The sequence below is a fragment of the Schistocerca gregaria genome, chromosome 2 (assembly GCF_023897955.1).
Source record: "Schistocerca gregaria isolate iqSchGreg1 chromosome 2, iqSchGreg1.2, whole genome shotgun sequence".
Classification (NCBI taxonomy): domain Eukaryota; kingdom Metazoa; phylum Arthropoda; class Insecta; order Orthoptera; family Acrididae; genus Schistocerca; species Schistocerca gregaria.
In genome coordinates, this window is record NC_064921.1 from 1,022,323,526 (window position 1) to 1,022,348,439 (window position 24,914).

General features: G+C 46.6%; 1 protein-coding gene across 8 annotated transcripts in view; it reads left to right on the top strand.

The window, feature by feature from the left end:
• Window positions 1–24,914, top strand: part of LOC126335527 (lethal(2) giant larvae protein homolog 1) — a 303,079-nt gene that overhangs the window by 202,183 nt on the left and 75,982 nt on the right. For all 8 annotated transcript variants that reach the window (XM_049998889.1, XM_049998887.1, XM_049998890.1 and 5 more), the window contains 3 exons: window positions 5,155–5,390; window positions 5,919–6,208; window positions 14,096–14,219. In XM_049998889.1, the coding sequence (XP_049854846.1) occupies window positions 5,155–5,390; window positions 5,919–6,208; window positions 14,096–14,219 (650 nt within the window). The remainder of the gene's footprint in view (window positions 1–5,154; window positions 5,391–5,918; window positions 6,209–14,095; window positions 14,220–24,914) is intronic.

A 24,914-nucleotide genomic window follows, 5' to 3' on the forward strand; every position in this document is an offset into this window, starting at 1 on the left:
AGGGGTGTATTGTGTTTTTGGTGTTTTCATATTTTTGTCCACCTCTGGTATTTGTATAAGTGGATGGGTGAGACTTGAGAAAGAACTTGGCACCCAGCATTCCAGAGCAACAGAAGAAAATCTCCTGACATAAGAACAACCCAGAAATTATAGCCAATGTGATAACCGTGTGCCACATGGATGGTATGGAAAAAGCTGAACGTGACGTGCACATCCCCAGTGGCTGAAGGGTAAATTGTGAGAATTACACATTTATTACGATCATCAGAGATGAAGTTCGTAGTAATGTTATTGAACACCCAAATTTACTGTCCCCTCTGCTGACACTGCATGGAACGTCGCGTAGTAGAAGCTGTGCACCAATATTTTTTCTTCTCTTCCTACTCCATTCATGTGTGGTGTACAGAAAGAACAATTGTGATTCCAAATTTCTTTAGTTTTACCTTCATGCTCATAAAGTTGCAAAGGGTAGAAAGTAGTGTTAATTGTAAAAGTTGTGTAGGATTGGAACCGGCGTTAATTTATGTATCTCTTTGTGACTTCAGAAAATAATCTTTTGTGATCCATAATTTGTTGAGTACTCAACTCGGTGTACTGATACGATATAATTGATGTTTTTTGTTGTAAATTCAGAAAATAATCCCTTTTGGCACACAATTTTGAGTTTACACAGACTAGGTATACTACCTTCCAGAAACAAAGTGACTTTCAAGTTAGTTTTTTTACTTGAGTGACCTTGGGCTGTAATATACAAGGAGAGTAAAAAAGGATTTTACAGCTTTGGAATGGTATAGATTCAGTAGCTATGTCATTTTGTAGTAGACAACCTCAAGTTTGGTTTACGCAGTGCATCAGTACCTCATTCCGCCACCAGCAGCGCCAGCATAGTGCACAGTTAAAATGGGTTCTCTCACTGGTGCAGTTGTGTGCTCACTGTGTGTTTTGGTTTCATGAAACAAACTTTGCAGAAACTGATTGGCATAAATTTTGCACCAAATATTCTAAAGAACTTCTATCCAGGCCAACAATTTGCTCTTGGCACAAGAACTTTGCTGAGACAGATTGTTAAATGTGGCATTATAAATCAGCACCTCACCCTTGTGTTAATGATTATTACAAACAAATTAGGGAGAGCTTTGCCTTTAGTCAACAAAAATCCATGCAACATACATCTTGCGAGACTGGCATTCCAGGAAAGACTGTTCGGCAAGTACTGGGTAGATGTTTACACTTGAAACCATGCCATTCACAATGGCACAGCACATTAGTGATGCAGATAAGGTTGCTTGTGGGGAATTCTGTGTGGAAATGTTGCATTGGATAGAGGACAGTGAGACATTCCTGAACACAATAATCTTGAGCAATGAGTCAACATTTCATATCAGTGGCATGTTGTACACCTACAACTACAGAATATGGGGCAGCAAAAATCCACATGTAACTCTAGAACACGTTCTTCACAACCCCGAAGTGAATGTGTTTTGTGCCCTTAGCAAATTCAAATTTTACAGCTCATTCTTCTTGATAGAGAAAACTGTCACTGGTATTGTGTAGCTGGATATGCTTGAAAACTTTTTAATTCCACCGATTGATGAAGATGACAAAGATAGTGTGGTTTACTACCAATAAGACTGGACACCATCTCATTTCCTCACAGAAGTTTGCGGCTTCTTCGATAATTGCTTCCCAGGTCACTGTATTCGTCGTGAAGGGTCAGTTGTGTGGCAGCCTAGCTCCTCAGACTTGCCACCACTGGATTTGTTTCTCTATGGCTTCATTAAAGACCTTGTATATGTTCCTCGCCTACGAAAAAGGTTAGCTGACCTGAAAAAATCATATCCATGCTGCCATTGCACAAGTTAGGCTGTATTTGATGCAATGATTGTGGGAAGAAATTGATTGCTGGTGGGATGTTTGCCAGATGACAAATGGTAGTCACGTCAAACCAAAATGAAACTTGAGACATTTATGTGAAACTTAAGGTTCTTTCGTACAAAATGACACATCTACTGATTCAGTAAGTTATCTCAATAAATTTCTGTATCATTCCAAAGTTGTTAAGTCCTTCTTGACTCACCCTGTATAATGTGGAAAAAAAAGAGTATGGCTGGTATCCTCTCATCCTGATCAAAAAATTTCACATTTCCTCTATAAATCATGGTTGATTTGTTCATTAGTCTCATTTGGTAACAGTGTTGGGCCATTTAACCTCAATTTTGCTTCTACTTCCCCACACATAGACTTTTGTGAGGATGTGGGGCTAAGTTGTTCAGGTTACGTGCTGTCAGATATTTGATAATTATGACTATTCTAGTGATCAATAATAATGCACTTAAACATTCAGAGTAATAGGTGCACGAAATAGGGCCAAACTGATAGTATTTTAGCTCCCTCTCTCAGGGCGCAGCTAGCACCTCTATCTCACAACTGGATATCGCCACTACATTTCTCAATAGTGAAATTGACAAAGATATTTTCATGGAATAGCCTGAGTCACTGGACGAATTCTTACAAGAGCGGAGAGACTTGGAGCAAGATAATCAAAATTAGTGTAAAGAAGGCAAGTGAGTGCCTCCAGACATTGAAATCTGATAATTCTGTGTGTAAACTTAGAAAAGCCATTTATAGGCTGTGCCAAGGTGGCTGACAGTGGTTTGCTGAGTGGCTTCTAACTCCAACATCAATTGGATTTTGCATCGCACAAATTCAGATCTGTGTGTCCTTGCAGGCAGCGTCGGGAAACATCCAGTCATCCTACTCATTTATGAGAGATGACATTGTAATTGCACTAGCATACCCAGAAAGGACAAAACAAATAAAGAATGAGCTATGTCAAGATATCGGTGCCTTAAGGTGCTGTCCTGGCATCAACATAAATCAGTATGTTGACAAAATTACATTGTGCCGAAGTGCTAACATCGGAGAAGCTTTACACGGATTCAGAATGGATGACTGCAAGCCAGTAAGAACTACATTGGCAACTGGGAGTAAGTCGGGTGCAACAACAGCTGCGAATACAGAAAATGGCACCCATATCTCTTCAGAGAACTGGTTGAAGTATTGATATGTATCATCATAGGTACTTGACCTGACATAACCCACGCTGTCAATAAGCTAAGCAAGAGCAATAGCAGACATAATTTTGTTCACAGGCAAGTGGCTTAGTGAATGCTTAACTACCTCAGTGTAACCTTAAACAAACTGACCTACATCAAGGACAAAGAAGAAATCTTTGAATTTGCATGTACTGACTGGGGAAATTTCACTGCTGATACAGACTACATCTTCTTCATATCCAGATCAGCAAGCTCATGGTGTTCATGCAGACAGAGAGCTGTTGCACTTGCATCAAGAGAAGCTGAGTGGATGAACATCACTGAAGCAGTGAAGGAAGAGTTTCACCTGGCAACATTAATGAAGAAGCTGGGTTTGGGGAAACCATCATACATCATCTTGTTCAATGACTGATGGCTGGAAAGTTAGCACATAACCTAGTTCTTCACTCAGATACAAAGCACATCCTCTCCCCTGAAGTTATCCAAATATTAGTTAATACCCTGTTTAACATCCTGACATGTAACTTAAAAACATTAAGCATCCTACATTTCACCCGGGTCACCTAGATGGAACAGAAACTTGAAATAGGCCTATCTGAGTTGTATAAAGGCTCACTTCTTGGGGCTGAATGGCTCTCAACAAAAACAAGGTTTATCAGGCTTGTCCAGCTATGATTGCTGTGCTGGGACTCTGCTGTGGTATAAATCACTAAACTGTAATCACTGAATTTTGTGTGATGATAGTGAACACTAGATGTCTGAAAATTTGAACATCTCAAAATAATGGTGTCGTAAGATGTAAGTGTAATATACATGTCATGTATTTTATTTACAAATTTTCAGTACTACAAGGCAGCCTTTCTTTTTCCCATAGATAACAGTGAATGACTACAGAGAGCTTCAAGAATTACAGAAATGACAAAAGATTGTGTGTGTGTGTGTGTGTGTGTGTGTGTGTGTGTGTGTGTGTGTGTGTCTCTTTGTTGTGTGTGGTGTTTCTTTTTTTTAAAGGTGCTGTATCTGCTATTCACCAAAGAATTGTTGAACAATCATGCTGCATTGTCATGTTAGAATGTTTTCTAGGGTTGCACAAAGGTCAGTTTTTTCCCGTATCAGAAATGTGTCCTCAATTTATCATTGACTTGAGAGAGATTTATCAGTGTGTGCTACATGAGATAGTGATTGCTAACCAAAATTCATCAAACTGTGATGAATAATACAGAGTTTGTCTGATGCCATTGCATGATTGCTTCTTCGTAATTCACGGTAGAGGCATCATAAACTCGTGTATACTCCGTGGTTTAACTATGACATGTGATTAGTGGGGAAAAATTCTTACACTTAGCATGTCACTGTCTCTATTCAGGACACGGTTGCATTGAGAGGTTTCGATTGTCATACAGAAATTGTTACCTTAATGCTTTTTTTGAGCTCTTGACAGTCTTGCAGTAAAATGCCATTCCTTGGCATCTATCAGATGGTAGTGAAATTCTTTACTTTCCTGCTGTTGTATACACATGTTAGGACACCACTGACATGAAGTTCATAGAAGCTTCTTTCATGGCTCAGGAAGCTCTTTTCTTGGCTGGAGTTTTACTTGGCATAGGTTTCTGTGAGTAATATCGTTTGTGTAATAGGTTGGTACTGACAGTGTCACTTTTCATTTGGTTACACAGCAGAAATCTCAGTTACTTATCTAGACCTTGAATTTTACATTTGTAATTCTGTTGCTACCATATGTTGTAATTTTTTGCAGACAGCAAATAATAGTGTTTTTTCCCCCCTCTGCTAAGAAATATACAACAGAATAATCTTTGCAACAATACAGTGTTTTTTTTACACCCATAAGACATTATCAACAAAAGCATATGTGAAAAATATCTAAACTTCTCTGCCCAGTGTTGTACATAGCACATTATAATGACCAGTGGGTTTTTGAGAACTTCTTTAGTTTTGCTACTTGCAATGTAGTTTACTCCTCTCTGTTTATTTTCATATAGAGTGTTACACAGATGAGAGGAATCTGTAATGTTATAAAGTGCTGCTTTAGTGCTAATGAGTTTATGTATGTGGCTGGTATTTCTTTTCATTGCTTCAGATATTCACATTGCCAAGCCTTAAGCCTTTCTGCAAGTTTAAACTTACTGCTCACGAAGGTTCCCGTGTGAGAAGAATGAGCTTGGCACATTTTGTAACTTCAAGGCCAGATCGTGGTGCACAGTACTCAGAATGGTGCATAGTGAGTCTCACCAATCTGGGGGACTGCATAGTTCTCAGTGTTCCTGACTTAAGAAGGCAGCTCAATGCCGCTGTTGTTCGACGAGAAGATATTAAGTGAGTATTGCAGATATTACAGCTTGTTTTTGTGGTACTTCCTGAGCTAAATTGTAACATCTGAGTGTTGTTGGCTGTTTTCATAATAAGAATTATAAGTTGCCCATGTGGAAGAAAATGGTTCATGCTTTTTTCCATGATTTTTTCCAACTTTCATATGTGCAGTAGACATTACTGAAATTGTGCATGGAACATGGGAGGCAAAGATTTTATAGTAAACAGAGTACTTGATTGTAGCCATTTCATGAATTTATTCAAGTCATTACTAATTATGTATTTATCACTGTTTATAATAATAATAAAAATAATTGTGGTAATGATGATCATACACTTTATTTTGGCTGTTTCTGTGCAGATGATGATGGGAAAATTTGTTTTCTAAACAAATGAGCTTCTTACTGCAAATTTTCAGTTTTTCAATTGTTACTGTTCATTTTCAAAAACATTTTGTAGAATGTGGTTATAGCAAAGCTATACAGTTAATGATTTATATTAGTTCATAACCTTTATGGTTCTTTTTCTCCTTAGTGGAATATCAAGTCTGACATTCACACGGTACGGAGAAGCATTTTATTTACACTCCTCCAGCGAGCTTCAGAGGATAACACTATCTGCTTCAACACTGTTATATCCACGATGCCGCATTGATTTGCCAGAAGGAGCCAGACAAATACCAAAAGAGGAGGAAACAGAAGAGGAAGAAATGGAAGTAGCAGAGGAAGAAGAAGCAGAAAATGCAAGTCCATCAGCTGCTGCTAGAGATCACCCACCTGCATCACATACAGTGAATGGAGATGCTACTCACGAGGAGAACAAAGGTACATGAACAAATATGTATTATTGCTGTAACCGCTATGCAACATTTTCCAATTGGGTTTCTCCATTACCAATGCTTCATTCAAACTGATTCTCACATATTGATGAAATGCTTAGTTTGATTCTTTTTTTCATCTATCTCATTCTGACAAAAGAAGTTGATGAGACCCTGTACATCAATAGCATGGCTAGAAGTACCAATATGCCACGCATGACTGTAATCATGTATGTGAAGAAATTATGGGAATCTTCAGTTTTCCACCATGTACCATGTCTGCTTTAGGTTCATTTTTGGGTACCTTCATGGTCTACATTGATCAAAAATTCATTTTTTCAATCTCTCAAAACCTTTCTGCTGCCTCATAAATAATTCTTACCAACTTCTTTTTCCATAGTGTGACGTTCTTGCTACTCCTTTGGTAGTTCCTCTAAAGTCATAGTACATTTTACAATTATTAATCATCCTTAATCCATTTTTCACAGCTACCTTTATTTCTGTTAATGTCACACCTTTCATACAGTCATTATCTGCAGACAAATATACAGTCTCAATTCATTGTTGATCCTTTCCATTTCCTACCACATTTACTTGACACTGTGCATAACTAGGCTTTACATTCTGTTTCTGCAGGACCCACTGGCAATTTCTTGTAACGCCCAGTAACCAGAAAGGCATGATCCACCCTCTGGGAAAGCACGATTCTGAATTCTTAATAATCTTCCAATAGACTTCGAGATACAGCATATTGCACCACTTTAGATTCCCTGCTTAGCAGTTGACAGAAGTAGGAAGATGGGATACATCATACTGTGTATCAGTAGTGACTGTCATCTCTTGCAGTCAACCATAGTAGAGTGGCTCCTGCCCGTTGTCATCCACCGTCACCTCCCACTCCACTCGCAGCCCCCCCCACCCCCCACCCCTCTCTTCCTCTTTCCCCATTTTTGGGACCCTTCTTCTTTCTGTCACTGCAGCAATTTGCTCAGACTCCTCCTTGTCCCTCTGCCACCACTCATCAGGTTCTGTCTTGGTCCTCCGCTGCCGTCTGTCATTTGGGCTCCACCTCGTCCTTCTGCCACCGCAGTCCTGCGTCTGCCCCCTCATCGTGCCTCCAGTGTGCATTATTGGGCCCCTCCTTCTGTCTCCATCACCGCAGCATGTTGCTCAGACCGCTTCTTGTTGCGTCGTAGCTGCATAGTGCTTGGACCCCTTCCTGTCACTTCACTGCCGCCACCACCACTGCAAGTTGTCAGCTCCCTTATTTTCCCTCCATTATCACACATCTTTAGACGCCCTTCTTGTGAGTCCATAGCACTTCATGGTGGCTCATCTTCTGTCTCCATTGCCGCGGCATGCCACTTGGACCATTTCTTGTCTTGCTGAATGTTTCTCAGGCCCTTCTTGTCCTTCTGCTGATACATGTCACTCAGCGCCCTTCTTGTGCCTCTGCTGCACATCACTTTGGGCCCTCCTTCTGCCTCCTTTGTTGTTGCATGCCGCTCTGGCCTCCCCCCCTGTGGGTTCGGGGGTAAGAATAGGCCCACGGTATTCCTGCCTGTCGTAATAGGCGACTAAAAGGAGTCTCAAACGTTTTGGCCTTGTGAGATGGTCCCCTAATGGGTTTGACCCCCATCCTTCTAAATTTTCCGAAGAGCGAGCCGATTGGGGAAGGGCGCCTTACAAGGAGCGATGTGTCCATCATGCATTACCATCTCTAGCCAGGTTTGTCGTCATCGCTTAGCAGTCCCGCTCACCTACCATCTCTTGGGCGTGGATTTGTTCTTGGGTGCAGTTTCTTGCAGTCTGCTATGCTGTGTCGCTTTATGCACCAATGACGATATTGGACTACATCACCTGAAATCCAGCACGGTAGCCAGTCCGTTGTGGTGGGGCCGCCATGTACCCTGTTGGTTGTAGCCCCCTGACTAGACAGGGATCGCTCTCTGCTGATGCCAGCGCCGTTAACTCCCCACATATGCCAAGGAGTAGATGCCTATCTCCTTGGGGCATTGGGACTCCCGGCAATGGCCATCCTGCCAGGTGGTCGTTGCTGAGGCTGGGTGGCGCCCGTGGGGAGGGCCCTTGGTCGGAGTAGGTGGCATCAGGGCGGATGACCCGCAATGAAGCATGGTACATCATCTCTTGCTGGCGGCCAGCCGCCAGCAGTCTCTAAGCGTTCCAGGGCTCAATACAACGCAACTACATATGACCCCAAATCGTTCCCCTCCCTGGCTACACCATGGGAGGAACGAAAGACTAAGGATGCCAGCGAACCATACTCGCCCCGCTACCTGGTGTGTACGAGAGCTGATGGTGAATCCTTTACATCCATGAAGCCTCAGTTCTTCGTCGAGCACTTAGAGGACAAGTTCAGGGAGGTGGAGGGCTTGTCCAAAATGCGCTCGGGCTCGGTTTTGATCAAATCGGCATCCTCCGCCCAGTCCCGCTGGTTACTCGATTGTAACAAGCTGGGGGATGTTCCCATAAGAGTCTTAATATGGTCCAGGGCATAATATTCCATCGGGACCTTCTATTGCAGTCCGATGACGAGCTTCGTGCCAATTTAGAGCGGCGAGGTGTTCACTTCGTCCGGCGCGTACATCGTGGTCCAAGGGATAAGCAGGTTGCCACCGGTGCCTTCATCTTGGCCTTCGAGGGTGATACTTTACCTGAGAAGGTCAAGGTGATGGTCTATCGTTGTGCCGTCAAGCCATATATCCCTCCCCCGATGCGGTGCTTTAAGTGCTGGAAGTTCGGGCATATGTCTTCCTGCTGTACTTCCAGCCTCACATGTCGAGATTGTGGACGCCCATCACATCCCAATACTCCATGAGCTCCGCCTCCCATCTGTGTAAACTGAGGAGAGCACCACTCGCCTTGCTCGCCGGACTGCAGGATCTTCCAGAAAGAGCGCAAAATCGTGGAGTATAAGACCCTGGACTGCCTGACATACACTGAGGCCAGGCAGAAGTTCGAACGCCTCCATCCTGTTCGAATGACTGCCTCTTACGCCGCGGCTACTACTGTTATGGCCCCATTAGCTCTCCCTCAGACTGCCACCTCTCAGAGCCGGAATGCTACACCTGCCCCCTTGATGGTGGGGGGCACTTCACTCCCTGCTGCTCCTGCACTACCTGCCTCAGGAGCAGCAACCCCCCAACCATCGGGGACATCAGTCCCCACTTCTAAGCCGGGGAAGCCTCACACTTCCCCGGCTCGAATAGCACGGAAAGGGTCCCTTGGGTCCCTTCCTTCCCAGGTTTCCGCCTCTGGGAAGGGTGACGTCAGCCAATGGAAGAAAAGCAGACCAGCGGCTGGTCGCAGGGCTTCCCGCTCCTCCTCCGTCCCGGAGACTGACTCGCTGGAGCCCTCCCAGCCAATGAAACCCAAGGACCAGAGAGACAAGACGAAGAAGAAGACCTCTAAGGCCAAGGAACACGCGGTGGCATCCACCCCACTGCTCCCTACAGGCTCTGCGTCCGGGGATAAGGTGGAGATCTGGGCGTCCGCTGCGGACCTGGATCTCGCCGGACCCTCGGACACCATGGAAGCAGATTGTACTGGTCCTCCATCGGTGGCAGCAGGTGACCCAGTGGCGTGATCTGCCTCCTCGGCCCCTTCACGCCTTTTTCGGACATGGACAAAGCGATACTCCAGTGGAACTGCAGCGCTTTTTTCCACCACCTTGCTGAGCTTCGCCAACTCATCAGCAGTCACCCTTTCCTCTGCATTGCCCTACAGGAAACTTGGTTTCCGGCAATGCGGACCCCTGCCCTACGTGGGTATCGGGGTTATTACAAGAACCGGGCAGCTTATGAGAGGGTATCTGGTGGAGTCTGCATCTACATCCTTAACTCTGTCTACAGCGAATGTGTACCTCTTCACACACCTTTAGAGGCTGTCGCTGTAAGGATGTGGACGCCTCAGCCTATTACTTTCTGCAGTTTGTATCTTCCGCCAGATGGTGATGTCTCGCGTCATGTGTTGGCTGCATTGATAGCACAACTGCCTCCTCCTTTTGTGTTACTGGGCGACCTTAACGCCCATAACCCCCTGTGGGGTAGCGCCGCGATTACTGGCCGGGATAGAGATGTCGAAACTCTTTTCTCGCAGCTTGACCTCTGCCTCTTAAACACGGGAGAGCCGACACATTTCAGCATAGTCCACGGCACATTTTCGGCCATCGACCTTTCTATCTGCAGCCCCGGACTTTCACCATCGATGCACTGGAGTGTCCATGACGACTTATGTGGTAGTGACCATTTCCCCATCTTTCTGTCACTACCACAGCGTCACTCTTCTGAACGCCCCTCCATGTGGGCTCTGAATAAGGCTGATTGGGGCTTGTTCTCCTCTCTCGCCACTATCGCACCTCCTTCCCATGACACCATTGATGCGGTGGTTCAGTCGGTCACCACCGGCATCGTTTCTGCGGCGGCATCTGCGATTCCCTGTTCATCCGGGTCCCCTCGGCGGAGGACTGTGCCTTGGTGGGCGCCCGAGATCGCAGAGGCGATTAGAGATCGCCGGCGGGCTCTTCAACGCCATAAGCGGCACCCGTCCTTGGAGAACCTCATCGTTTTTAAACAGCTCCGTGCCCGTGCCCGACGCCTTATTCGCCAACGGAAGCAGGAGTGCTGGGAATGGTATGTTTCCACCATTGGCGTCCGTACCTCTGCATCGCAGGTTTGGGCTAAGATTAGGCGACTCCATGGCTATCGGCCGCCTGTCTCTGTCCCTGGGCTTTCGCTGAATGGAGTGGTGTGTACTGTCTCCGACACGATTGCGGACCGGTTAGCATTTTGCTCAGTGTTCCGCATCTACGAATTACCCACTGGCCTTCCGCTCCCGGAAAGAGCGGTTGGAAAGTTGGAGGCTTTCCTTTCACACGCGCCACGCGGAGTCGTACAATGCTCCTTTCAGCGACTGGGAATTCCAGAGTGCACTATCTGCTTGCCCTGATACGGCTCCTGGGCCAGACCGCATCCACAGCCAGATGCTGAAACACCTCTCTGTGAATTGCCAGCGACGCCTCCTAGATGTTTTCAACCGCATCTGGGTTGAGGGTGTGTTCCCGTCTCAATGGCGAGAAAGCATCATCCTCCCCGTGTTGAAACCTGGCAAGAACCTGCTGGAGGTGGACAGCTACCGCCCCATAAGCCTCACCAACGTTCTTTGCAAGTTGCTAGAACGTATGGTGAGCCGGAGGTTGAGTTGGCTCCTCGAGTCTCGAGGCCTTCTGGCCCCGTCTCAGGGTGGGTTCCGTAACGGCCGCTCTGCCGTCGATAATCTGGGCTCCCTAGAGTCTGCCGTCCGTACAGCCTTTGCACGCCGCCAACATCTGGTTGCCGTCTTCTTCGACATGCGGAAGGCGTACGATACGACTTGGCGATATCACATCCTGGCCACACTTCATGGGTGGGGTCTTAGGGGCCCGCTCCCGATTTTTATTCAGAATTTTCTGTTGTCTCGTTCCTTCCGCGTGCAAGTTGCTGCGTCCCATAGTTCCTCCCGGGTCCAGGAGAACGGGGTCCCACAGGGGTCTGTCCTCAGTGTCTCCCTGTTTTTAATTGCGATCAATGGGCTCGCTGAGGCGGTGGGATCGTCCGTCGCAGCTTCGTTGTATGCAGACGACTTCTGCCTCTACTACAGCTCCGCTGGCATTGCAGTTGCTGAGCGCCAGCTGCAGGGCGCTATCCGCAAGGCGCAGTCGTGGGCTGTAGCGCACAGCTTCCAGTTTTTGGCCGCTAAGACCTGCGTTATGCATTTCTGCCGGCGTCGCACCGTTCACCCTGAGCCACGCCTTTACCTTGACGGTGAACCTCTTGCTGTGGTAGAGACGCATCGGTTCTTGGGACTGGTATTTGATGCCCGGTTGACTTGGCTGCCTCATATTAGGCAGCTTAAACAAACATGCTGGCGCCATTTAAACGCTCTCCGTTGCCTTAGCCACACCGGATGGGGTGCCGATCGGTCCACCCTTCTCTGGCTGTATCAAGCGCTGATCCAGTCCCGCCTTGATTATGGGTGTGTGGCTTATGGTTCGGCATCGCCATCAGCATTGCAATTGCTGGATCCCATCCATCACTGCGGGATCCGACTCGCCACAGGAGCATTTCGGACAAGCCCTGTTGACAGCTTACTTGTGGAGGCTGGTGTTCCTCCATTGCGGATCCGGCGCGACCGACTTCTGGCCGCTTATGCTGCCCACGTTTGTAGCTTGCCAGGGCATCCCAACTACCGTCTCCTGTTCCCGCACTCGATCGTCCATCTTCCAGACAGGCGGCCCCGGTCAGGGTGTACGATCGCGGTTCGCATCCGGGCTCTACTGTGTGGGATTGAGTTTTTTCCTCTCCCGCCTGTTTTCCGGGCCAATCTCCGTCTGCCCCCTTCGTGTGTGCGCCGACCATGCATTCGGCTGGATTTGGCACAGGTTCCGAAAGACTCGGTCCCTCCTCCGGCCCTCCGCCGCCGCTTTGTTTCTCTCCTTGCCGAGTTTCCCGGATCTGCCGTGGCCTATACCGACGGTTCGATGGTCTCTGGTCGCACTGGTTACACTCTTACTCTAGAGGATCATTGTGAGCAACGGTCGCTGGCACCCGGGAACAGTGTATACACTGCCGAGTTGGTTGCCATCTATCGCGCCCTAGAGTATATCCGCTCCTGCTCAGGTGAGTCCTTTGTCATCTGTAGTGACTCCCTAAGTGGTTTACGAGCTCTTGACCAGTGCTTTCCTCGTTCCCGTCTGATGATGACCATCCACGAGTCGCTCCATGCTATTGACACGCTGGCTAAACAGGCAGTGAGTTCACCGGCTCTGGAACTCGGCCTTATGGAGTGTGATCTCCTGTCGCTTTTGCGCCAGAAAGTGCTTGGTGCCTGGGGTGACGAGTGGCGCACCCTGCCCACGCCCAACAAACTTCGGGCGGTGAAGGAGACGACCGGTGTGTGGTACTCCTCCATGCGGGCCTCTCGGAAGGACTCTGTCGTCCTCTGCCGGCTGCGCATTGGCCACACGTGGCTGACGCACCACCATTTGTTGCGCCGGGAGGACCCACCGCTATGTCGCTGCGGGGCAGCTCTGACGGTGGTCCACATTTTGGTGGACTGCCCGCTTTTAACGGGACTCAGGCAGACGTTTGCGCTGCCTGATACCCTCCCTGCCCTTTTATGTGATGACGTTGCTATGGCGGACCTCGTGTTGTTTTATTCGGGCAGGGGTTTTTATCGTATGACTTGAGTGTTTGTCCTTTTATTTCCTGTATTGACTTGGGCCTTTGGCCTGTGGTTTTAAACTGTGGGTTTTAATGTCATTTGGTGGTTGGCTTTTCCTTATTTTCATGGTCGGCCAACCACCTTCACACTCGGTGTGATTTTAGTTCCGTTTGTCTGGTCTTTGTCTGTCTTTCTTGTATTGTGTCGTCCCTTGTCTCAGTTCTCCGTTTTTAACGACTGACAGTTTTTATTTCGTGTGATTTTATCGTGGAACAAGGGACCGATGACCTTAGCAGTCTGGTCCCTTCAATCCCACACCCAACGAACCAACCGCTCTGGCCTCTTGTCCCGTCACGGCCACCCATCACATCTAAGTCACTTGGAGCCCTTTGTTGTCCCATAACAATCACATTTCCCTCTTGCCCCTTTTTGTCCCGTGCAGCCGCACTTTACTCCAGCCCCTTCTTGATACCTTTACCATAACATGGCGCTCGAGCCACTGCTTCCTCTCTCTGCCACGGCATGGCACTTGTTTCCTGTCTTCTCCCTCTGCTGTCACGTGTCACTTTGCCTCCTTCTTTTTCCTCTGCAATTAATCCTTTCTTTACTAGTACTATTGTTGTGCATTGTATCAGTATAATTTTTTTGTATCACATTTTTTCCTTCCTCGTAGATGTAGAACCGAAATCAGAAGATGGAGAAGAAGCAAAGGAAAATGGTGCAGAAGAAGACAGAAATGACATCAGTGCCCTCAGTGTTGGTGATATCACTATAGATTCTGTCAAGGATCATTTGCTGTAAGTACATCATATATTTCATTAATAGAAGGAAACCTCACAGCAAACTATTGCCACTGCTTTCCTAAATTTGGGATGGAAATAAGTGATAGATACGAAAATTCATCAAGGCAGATTAGTCAGTCAGTTTTTAAGTTCAAATGGGGATGTTCCATTCCTGCTGATACACATTTACAAGTGAAAAACATATTCCTAGACTTCTGTAACTATTATTTTCTTCGTCAGGAGAAAAAATGGGTTTGCCAAGATTAGAACAACAACCTGTTGTAAGTATGAGTAGAGACAAGATGGAGATGAAGTGGCAGTAGTATTCTGAACATTAAACATATCACTCCTTTTGTTTCTCTTTTAATTTAGGTTTTATGTTATTTTTTAAAAACAGAAAAAAAGGGAAAGTAAGTATTAGTATTCTGGTATTAAGGCAGTCAAAAGGTGAGTGTACTGGTAATCATACAATTGTGAGGGAACTTTCGCCACTCCCAGTATACATATTTTTATTATCTTAATTCCATATTTTTCATGGAGTGGAGGGGGGGAGGGGGTGCAACATTGAAAATAAGTGTATTATTTATTAGTCAGATGCTAAAAACTGTCAGATATGTTACATAACCTTCGTTGTTGTTGTTGTTGTCGTCTTCAGCCCAGAGACTGGTTTGATGCAACTCTCCGTGCTACTCTATCGTGTGCAAGCTTCTTCTTCACCCAGTACCTACTGCAACCTACATCCTTCTGAATCTGTTTAGTGTACTCATTCCTTGGTCTCCCTCTACAATTTTTACTCTCCACGCTGTCCTCCAATACTAAATTGGTGATCTCTTGATGCCTCAGAATATGCCCTACCAACCAATCCCTTCTTCTAGTCGAGTTGTACCACAAATTTCTCTTCTCTCCAATTCTAATCAATACCTCTTCATTAGTTATGTGATCTACCCACTTAATCTTCAGCATTCTTCTGTAGCATCACATTTCGAAAGCTTCTATTCTCTTCTTGTCCAAACTATTTATCGTCCATGTTTCACTTCCATATATGGCTGCACTCCATACAAATACTTTCAGAAGCGACTTCCTGACACTTAAATCTATACTCATTGTTAACAAATTTCTCTACATCAGAAACTCTTTCCTTGCCATTGCCAGTCTACATTTTATATCCTCTCTACTTCGACCATCATCAGTTATTTTGCTCCACAAATAGCAAAACTCCTTTACTACGTTAAGTGTCTCATTTCCTAATCTAATTCCCTCAGCATCACCCGACCTAATTAGACTACATTCCATTATCCTCGTTTTGCTTTTGTTTATGTTCATCTTATATCCTCCTTCCAAGACATTGTCCATTCCGTTCAACTGTTCTTCCAGGTCCTTTGCTGTCACTGACAGAATTACAATGTCATTGGCGAATCTCAGTGTTTTTATTTCTTCTCCATGGATTTTAATACCTGCTCTGTATTTTGCTTTTGTTTCTTTTACTGCTTGTTCAATATACTGATTGAATAACCTTCATTACTTTTTGTAATTAGGATGGGTTTTTGTGAGTGATGCGTCCTGAAGTACTAAGTTATTTGGTAGTAGACGTCTCTAGCCCAGTAGTTAAAAGTTGAAATGCGTCGGGTATTTCAGCAATTTTAATTTGTACCAATGTAACAGAAATATGGTGCTCTTATTGTTTGTAGGACCAATTCTATAAAGTAGTTGACTTTTAATAATTAACACACAGAATGACCTCAGATCAATCTGGACTCCAAGAACTGTGTTGTATAAATGTTAATCTTAGGATATAACATTGTGAAGTAGGATCGTCTTCTACTAGTGAAATTTCGTGAATCAAGCCAGGTTCAGCTGCAGTTGTCAATTCCTTTTGGCATTACAAAACAACACTTTTGTTGTGCACACATATAAGTTAAAAAGAAGCAAATAATAAAGATGATGAAATAAACACAAAGAATGGTAAATATGTGAACAACAAAAAGACTGTTACACACTGAGCTTTCTGTCAAAGCCTTCTTCAGAAAAGAAAACACACACCCATTCATACAACCAAGCACACCCCCCCCCCCCCCCCACACACATGACCACTATTTCTGGCCAGAATGCAATGATGTGTCCGACACAAGCAGCTATTGGGAGAGAGTAGGGTACAGCTGGAGGGGAAGAGGAGACAGTGCTGCCCAGTGAATATGCGGGTACTAGATGGTAGACAGACAAGATGGCCAAGTGCAGCCAGACCTTTGACAGGGTAGGATAGTCCTGTGGCAGGACTGGATAGGAATTGCTGGGCGGCAGGATTGGTCGGGTCTTTCATTTGGGTATTCATCAGGGCTATGACACTTGCACCAAGAGTTTGGAATTTGGAGTGGCATAGGGATGGAATTGGAAGTTGAGATTATATGGGTGATGGAACATCACTTTGGGGGGGGGGGGGGGTGGAATGGGGGGAATCTCTCCCTTATTTCAGGGTCTGATTATAAGTAATCAAAGCCCTGACAAAGTATGTGGTTCAGTTGTTCCAGTCCAGGGCAGTATTTTGTGACAAGCCATCTGTTGGAAAGCAGGTAGTGTTGGTGGTTTAATGTGGACAGGGATGTGAATGGAGCCATTAGAGAGGTGGAGGTCAATGGAACACCACTTTAGGAAGGGTAGGAAGTATCTTGTGTAGGATTTCCCTCATTTCAAGACAGAATAATAGGTAATCAAAGCCCTGGCGACGGATGTGGTTCAGTTGTTCCAGTGCAGGGTGATACTGTGACAAATGGGGCACTCCCTGTTGGCCAGTACTTGGGAGTAGTGGGAGGATTGGGGGTGTGAGAGGAAATCGCACAGGAGATCTGTTTGCAGGCTAGGTCTATAGGATAGAGCCTGTCTATGAAGGCTTTGGTGAGACCCTCAGCATACTGAGCAGGGGAGTTCTTGTCCCTGCAGATATGCCACCCCTGGCTGGCTGGGCTTTATGGAAGGGATTTTGTGTGTGTGTGTGTGAGAATGGGATGACAGCTGTTGGAATGCAGGTACTGTTGGTGGTTGGTAGGTTTAATGTGGATAGAAGAGCAGATGGAGCCATCAAAGAGGAGGCACACTGGTTGAGGAGACCAGGAGAAGCATATGAGAGAGGTTTTGAGGTTGTGAAGGAATGAGGAATAAGTCTCTTGGCCCTGAGTTCAGAACATGAATATACCATCAGTAAACCTTATCCAGACCAAGGGTTTGGGATTTTGGTGGGCTAGGAAAGTTTCCTCTGGATGCCCATAAACGGATTGGCATTGGAGGATGCCATGCAGGTGCCCATAGCTATGTTAGGATAAAGCTAATAATATATATGAGGAGTGAGGTAGTGGGATTGGAGTCTGTACCACATTGGGAGAGGTAGTGTTCAATTGCAACAAGACCATGGGCCAGGGGGATGTTGGTGTATAGAGAAGTGATGTCAGTGATGTAAGGGGTCGTGGATGTTGAAGAATTGGTGAAAGGTGTGGTTGATGTCTTGAACATGGGAGTCTAGATTTCAGACAATTGGTTAGAGGTGTTGCTCAGTGAGGGGTGAAATTATTTCAGTAGGAGCACAATAGTCATCTACAGTGGGACATCCAGAATGCTTAGGTTTGTGGATTTTGGAGAACATATACAGGGTGTCATAGGAGTGGAGGAAGGGGGGGGGGGGGGGGGGTGAAGGGATTCAGAGTAGAAGTTCTTGGAAGGGCCTAAGGCTTTAGGGGTAATTGGGGGTTATGTTAGACTTATGGGATGGGATCTCTCTTGCAGAGTTAATTGGCAGTTGTCCTTTCTTGCGCTGAAAGATTGGTGTTCTTAGGAAGTGACCTAGGGAAGGATGTTCAGGTGAGGTTGGAGATAATGAATTCCTCGAATGCAACCAGGGCACGGTTAAGTGGAAGGGGGGAGATCGTGAGTGGTGGCATGAACTGGGAAAGGCAATTTTAATGTTGAATTTAAGTTGGATTGACTGGCAGCAAAGTAGTGCTTCCTTTGTAGGGATCAGGAGAAGGAGAATAGGTCTTTGACAAGTCTGTCATGGTTAAATTTTGGTGTAGGTATAAAGGTGAGGTCTTTAGATCAGACTAAAACTTCTGTGGAGCTGAGGATTTTTTGTGGAAAGCTTAGCAATAGAGATTGTTCCGGGCTCTGAGTTTAGTGGAGTGTTGGTAGAGAGTTTTGGGGGACGTGACAAGTGGAGGTTTTGGGTGCTGTGAGGAGTTGAGCAACACTTTGGGTAGGATGTGAATGGATAGTGGTGCTCCAACGCAGCAATTGGATGCCAGCAGGTTGGATAACTTGCCAAGGTGTTGTCTTGAGTCTCTTCCAGGTGCTGTAGTGCAAGGAATTCAATTTTAGAGATGTGATAATGTGCTAGGGCTTGCACAGTAGGAGTATTTTGTGGAGGCAGCTTAGGCAGTTCTGGGATGCGCGTTCCAGCAAGGTGTGATTCTGCAGTACCAGTAAACAAAAATTACGCGAAGTGAAATGTAGTTTGAGGAGGGCTATGCAAGAGGCGTTAAATGAATTCGAAAGGAAAGTTCTATGTACTGACTTGGCAGAAAATCCTAAGAAATTTTGGTCCTATGTCAAAGCGGTAGGTGGATCAAAACAAAATGTCCAGACACTCTGTGACCAAAATGGTACTGAAACAGAGGATGACAGGCTAAAGGCCGAAATACTAAATGTCTTCTTCCAAAGCTGTTTCACAGAGGAAGACTGCACTGTGCTTCCTTCTCTAGATTGTCGCACAGTTGACAAAATGGTAGATATCGAAGTAGACGACAGAGGGATAGAGAAACAATTAAAATTCCTCAAAAGAGGAAAGACCGCTGGACCTGATGGGATACCAGTTCGATTTTACACAGAGTATGCGAAGGAACTTGCCCCCTTCTTGCAGTGGTGTACCGTAGGTCTCTAGAAGAGCGAAGCATTCCAAAGGATTGGAAAAGGGCACAGGTGATACCCATTTTCAAGAAGGGACGTCGAACAGATGTGCAGAACTATAGACCTATATCTCTAAAGTCGATCAGTTGTAGATTTTTGGAACACATATTATGTTCGAGTATAATGTCTTTTCTGGAGACTAGAAATATACTCTGTAGGAATCAGCATGGGTTTCGAAAAAGACGATCGTGTGAAACTCAGCTCGCGCTATTCGTCCACGAGACTCGGAGGGCCATAGACACGGTTTCACAGGTAGATGCCGTGTTTCTTGACTTCCGCAAGGCGTTTGACACAGTTCCCCACAGTCATTTAATGAACAAAGTAAGAGCATACGGACTATCAGATCAATCGTGTGATTGGATTGAGGAGTTCCTAGATAACAGAACGCAGCATGTCATTCTCAATGGAGAGAAGTCTTCCGAAGTAAGAGTGATTTCAGGTGTGCCGCAGGGGATTGTCATAGGACCGTTGCTATTCACAATATACATAAATGACCTGGTGGATGACATCGGAAGTTCACTGAGGCTTTTTGCAGATGATGCTGTGGTGTATCGAGAGGTTACAACAATGGAAAATTGTACTGAAATGCAGGAATATCTGCAGCGAATTGACGCAGGGTGCGCAGAATGGCAATTGAATCTCAAAGTAGACAAGTGTAATGTGCTGCGAATACATAGAAAGATGGATCCCTTATCATTTAGCTACAAAATAGGTCAGCAACTGGAAGCAGTTAATTCCATAAATTATCTGGGAGTACGCATTAGGAGTGATTTAAAATGGAATGATCATATAAAGTTGATCGTCGGTAAAGCAGATGCCAGGCTGAGATTCATTGGAAGAATCCTAAGGAAATGCAATCCGAAACAAAGGAAGTAGGTTACAGTACGCTTGTTCGCCCACTGCTTGAATACTGCTCAGCAGTGTGGGATCCGCACCAGGTAGGGTTGATAGAAGAGATAGAGAAGATCCAACGGAGAGCAGCGCGCTTAGTTACAGGATCATTTAGTAATCATTAAAGCGTTACGGAGATGATAGATAAACTCCAGTGGAAGACTCTGCAGGAGAGATGCTCAGTAGCTCGGTACGGGCTTTTGTTAAAGTTTCGAGAACATACCTTCACCAAAGAGTGAAGCAGTATTTTGCTCCCTCCTACGTATATCTCGCGAAGAGACCATGAGGATAAAATCAGAGAGATTAGAGCCCACACAGAAGCATACCGACAATCCTTCTTTCCATGTACAATAAGAGACTGGAATAGAAAGGAGAACCGATAGAGGTACTCAGGGTACCCTCCGCCACACACCGTCAGGTGGTTGGCGGAGTATGGATGTAGATGTAGGTGTAGGTTTGTAAGGGATAGGAGTTGGCAAGATTTGAAAAGGTGAAGCTCATTATGAAAGGAGAGATGGGATTCACAGAAAGGAATTTTTATGTTTAGGCCAATTGGAGTGATTCCGTGGCTTAGGCAGCATTTAAGGAACAGGATACTGCAATGGGCTTTAGCCAGAGAACGGGATATTTTCCTGAACTGGTGCAGAAAGGAGGAGCAGGGGTCGATCATGACAGGAATATAGTTGGGAAACAGGAAGTGACGTAGGAAATGGGCAAGTGAAGGCATTAGATGGCTGTGAGGAGACCTGGATAGTGGGAAAAGGAAAGATTGCTACTCAATGTAAAAATGACATGTTCAATTGCAGACACACAACAAAAAGACTGTTGCACACTGAGCTTTCAGCCAAAGACTTCTTCAGAAAAGAAAACATACATACATGCACACAACTAGGTATGGTGCTTGTGTGTGTGTGTGTGTGTGTGTGTGTGTGTGTGTGTGTGTGTGTGTCTTTCCTTCCATTTCTGAAGAAGGCTTTGACTGAAATCTCAGTGTGTACTTTTCTTTTCATTGTGCTTCTCTGCAACTTAATTTTTCGTCTTCACGGTGAGTAGCAATCGATCCTTTTCATAGTTGCAAATATGTAAAAATCTGCACTTCTCCCTCAACCCCCTCCCCTCACACACACACACACACACACACACACACACACACACCCTGCGGGTCCGGTGGGTAGAATAGGCCCCGAGGTATTCCTGGCTGTCGTAAGAGGCGACTAAAAGGAGTCCCTCCCCCTCAAGGGGGTAGTTAGCGCCTGCGTCCGGAGACGGACGGTTCCACGACCTATATTTGCGGTCATTTTGGTTTTTTCACTTCTTCTGGTTTCTTCCTTCCTTTGGTTCCTTTCTTTGTTCTCCTCCATCTCAGTGTCTTACTTAGTCTTTCCCTTCCCTCCTCCTCCTTGCCTTCTTCTCCTTGCCTTCTTCTCCTTGCCTTCTCTGGTCTCCGCCTCGGCGTTTGAGACAGTCTGTCCTTTCTCTCCCTCTCTCCCTGCTTTTTCCTCTTCTTCCTTCCTCCTTGTGCATGCCTGAAGGCCGACCCACGCGTTCGGACGCGTAGCCGGTGACGGGGTAACGCTTACTTCCCCGCCCTGAGTAGACAAGTAAGGCACGCACGTACCCCCTGGTAAAGGCCAGGCCCAGGAAGGGGTGATTGCCTGAGCTGACACCTACCGACCATGCCGATTGGTCCCTCCGTCCGTTTCTCGGGAGGTGTGACCTGAGGTGTAAACATTCACCTAAGGCGGGAGTGCCCTCTGAGAGGGTCCCCACAAGGAAGGAGCGCGCCATCGGAGACGCTGGCAATCATGGGGGATTCCTCCGCAATGGATTTCTCTTCTTCTTCTCTCTCTACTTCTGCCCAAAAATGGAAACTTGACCAGCCAGCAGTAACAAAAGTACTACTGCCTGCACCACAGTTCCTCGTAGTTTCTCGATCATAGGACGGAAAGGATTTTTCCTCTGTCAACCCTTTCGTTCTCCAGAAGGGCATAGATGCCATAGCCAGCTCTGTCAAGTCTTGTACCAGGTTGCGTAACGGTACCTTGTTACTCGAAACTGAGAGTGCCTTTCAGGCACAAAAACTGCTTCGGGCCACACGTTCCCCCTGTCCGGGTGGAGGCTCACTGCACTTTGAATTCGTCTGATGGTGTGGTGTACACTAGATCACTCGACGGATTGACTGACAAGGAGATTCAGTCTTTCCTCGCTGAGCAGGGCGTGACGGCTGTCCATAGGGTCATGACAAAGGTCAACAATGACCTTGTATTGACCCGGACACTTTGATAGTGTTCAGCTGCCGTCGCGCATGAAAGCGGGCTACAAGGTAATTTCTGTTCGCCCCTATGTCCCAACGCCTACGCGCTGCTACCAATGTCAGTGTTTTAATCACACTCGCCAGTCTTGTTCCAATGCGGCTAAATGTGTCACTTGTGGCAGGGATGCCCATGAGGGTGTCTGTCCACCTCCGTCTCTTCGTTGTGTGAGCTGTCAGGGTGACCATGCAGCGTCCTCCCGCGACTGTCCCATCTATAAGGAAGAACACTGTATACAGGAAATTTGGGTCAAATAGAATGTGTCCATCTCAGCTACTCGCAAGCTATTTGCTAGTAGGAAGCCCACGCTGCTCCCAGCGGGGAACTACAGTACTGTCCTCGCCTCTCCTCAGACTACCAGGGAGATGGCGACGCAGACATGCGATCTGACCTTCAGCACTACGGTCGTCCATTCGGCCAGTGCTAAGATTGCCCGGTCGATGTCTCCTATTCCTCCCGTCACCCCTCGGACACAAGTGCCTTTAACAGCTTCTGCCAAGACGAAGACCCAAAAGTCAGATGCATGGGCGTTCAAGAAGGATCCGTCCCATGCAGACTTCCTACGTACCTCGAACTCGCAGCCATCGGCCAGTACTTCCACTAAACAACCTTCCAAGAAGGCTCATAGGAAGCACAGTTATTCTTCTCCGCGACGGCGCATTTCTTCTCCTGCGCTACCCAGCGGTTGCCGCCCCAGGCCGTCATCCGTTTTGCCTGGCCGCACCGCTGGTAGCCAAACATCTCGCTGTTCACCGGCGGAGGAAGCTCCCCCTCCCCTTGTTAAGATGGCCGATGAACCTATAGAACCAATGGACGATGAATGTCCGCCTACTGATAGCGGCGGCAATGCTCGCTCGAAGCCAGGCCCTCAGCGGCCTTAGAGGTGACCCCTTCTTGCATCTTCTTTTCCTTTTTATTCTCATGATGTCACTTCTTCACTGGAATATTCGCAGCATTCGCTCCAACCGAGAGGACTCGAAATTGCTGCTCTGCTTGCACCGTCCGCTCGTCGTAGCCCTCCAGGAAACAAAGCTACGCCCATGCGATCAAGTTGCCTTGGCACACTACACCTCTGTGCTTTTTGACCTACCACCCTGTGGCATGTATTCCGGCTCATGGAGGGGTTATGTTGCTGGTCCGGGATGATATTTACTACGATCCCATCACATTGCACACCGGCCTGCAGGCAGTTGCCGTCTGAATTACTCTCCCCACTTTCACATTTTTCATTTGTACCGTTTACACTCCATCGTCGTCTGCCGTTTCCAGGGCAGACATGATGCAAATTATTGCTCAGCTACTGCACCATTTTTGTTAACTGGAGACTTCAATGACCACCCATCCCCTTTGGGGCTCTCCAGCATCCTGCCCGAGGGGCTCCCTGCTAGCAGACCTTTTCAACCAGCTCAATCTTGTCTGCCTCAATACTGGCGCCCCCACTTTTCTTTCGGACGCAACTCGCACCTATTCCCATTTAGACCTCTCTATATGTACTACTTGCTCGCCGGTTTGAGTGGTATGCAGTTTCTGATACATATTCGAGCGACCACTTTCCGTGTGTTATCCATCTCCTGCATCATTCCCCCTCTCCGTGCTCAACTAGTTGGAACATGTCCAAAGCAGACTGGGGGCTCTTCTCTTCTAGGGCGACCTTTCAGGATCAAACCTTCACAAGCTGCGATAGTCGGGTCGCACACCTCACGGAAGTCATTCTCACTGCTGCTGAATATTCCATCCCTCACACTACTTGTTTTCCAAGTCGCGTACCAGTCCTCTGGTGGACCGCAGCATGTAGAGACGCTTTATGTGCTCGTCGACGTGCTTTACGCACCTTTAAACACCACCCTACAGCGGCGAATTGTATCAATTATAAACGATTATGTGCGCAGTGTCGTATTATTAAAGAAAGCAAGAAAGCCAGCTGGGCTGCTTTCACAAGCATCTTCAACAGTTTTACTCCCTCTTCTGTTGTCTGGGGGTAGCCTGCGCCAGCTATCTGGCACTAAGGTCCACTCGCCAGTTTCTGGCTTGACGGTCGCGAACGATGTCCTTGTGGCCCCTGAGGATGTCTCCAATGCCTTCGGCTGCTTTTTCGCAGAGGTTTCGAGCTCCGCTCATTACCACCCTGCCTTCCTCCCCTGAAAACAGGCAGAGGAGGCTAGGCCACCTAACTTCCGCTCCTCGAATCGTGAAAGTCATAATGCCCCATTCACCATGCGGGAACTCAAAAGTACTCTTGCCCGGTCACGGTCCTCTGCTCCAGGGCCTGATATTGAGATGCTGAAGAACCTTTCTCCTGCGGGTAAAGGTTTCCTTCTTCGTACTTATAATGGCATCTGGATTGAGGGACATGTTCCCACATGCTGGTGCGAGTCTATTGTTGTACCAATTCCTAAGCCAGGGAAGGACAAGCACTTGCCTTCCAGTTATCGACCCATCTCGCTTACCAGCTGTGTCTGTAAGGTGATGGAGCGAATGGTTAACTCTTGTTTGGTTTGGCTGCTCGAATCTCGACGCCTACTTACCAATGTACAATGTGGATTTCGTAGGCGCCGCTCTG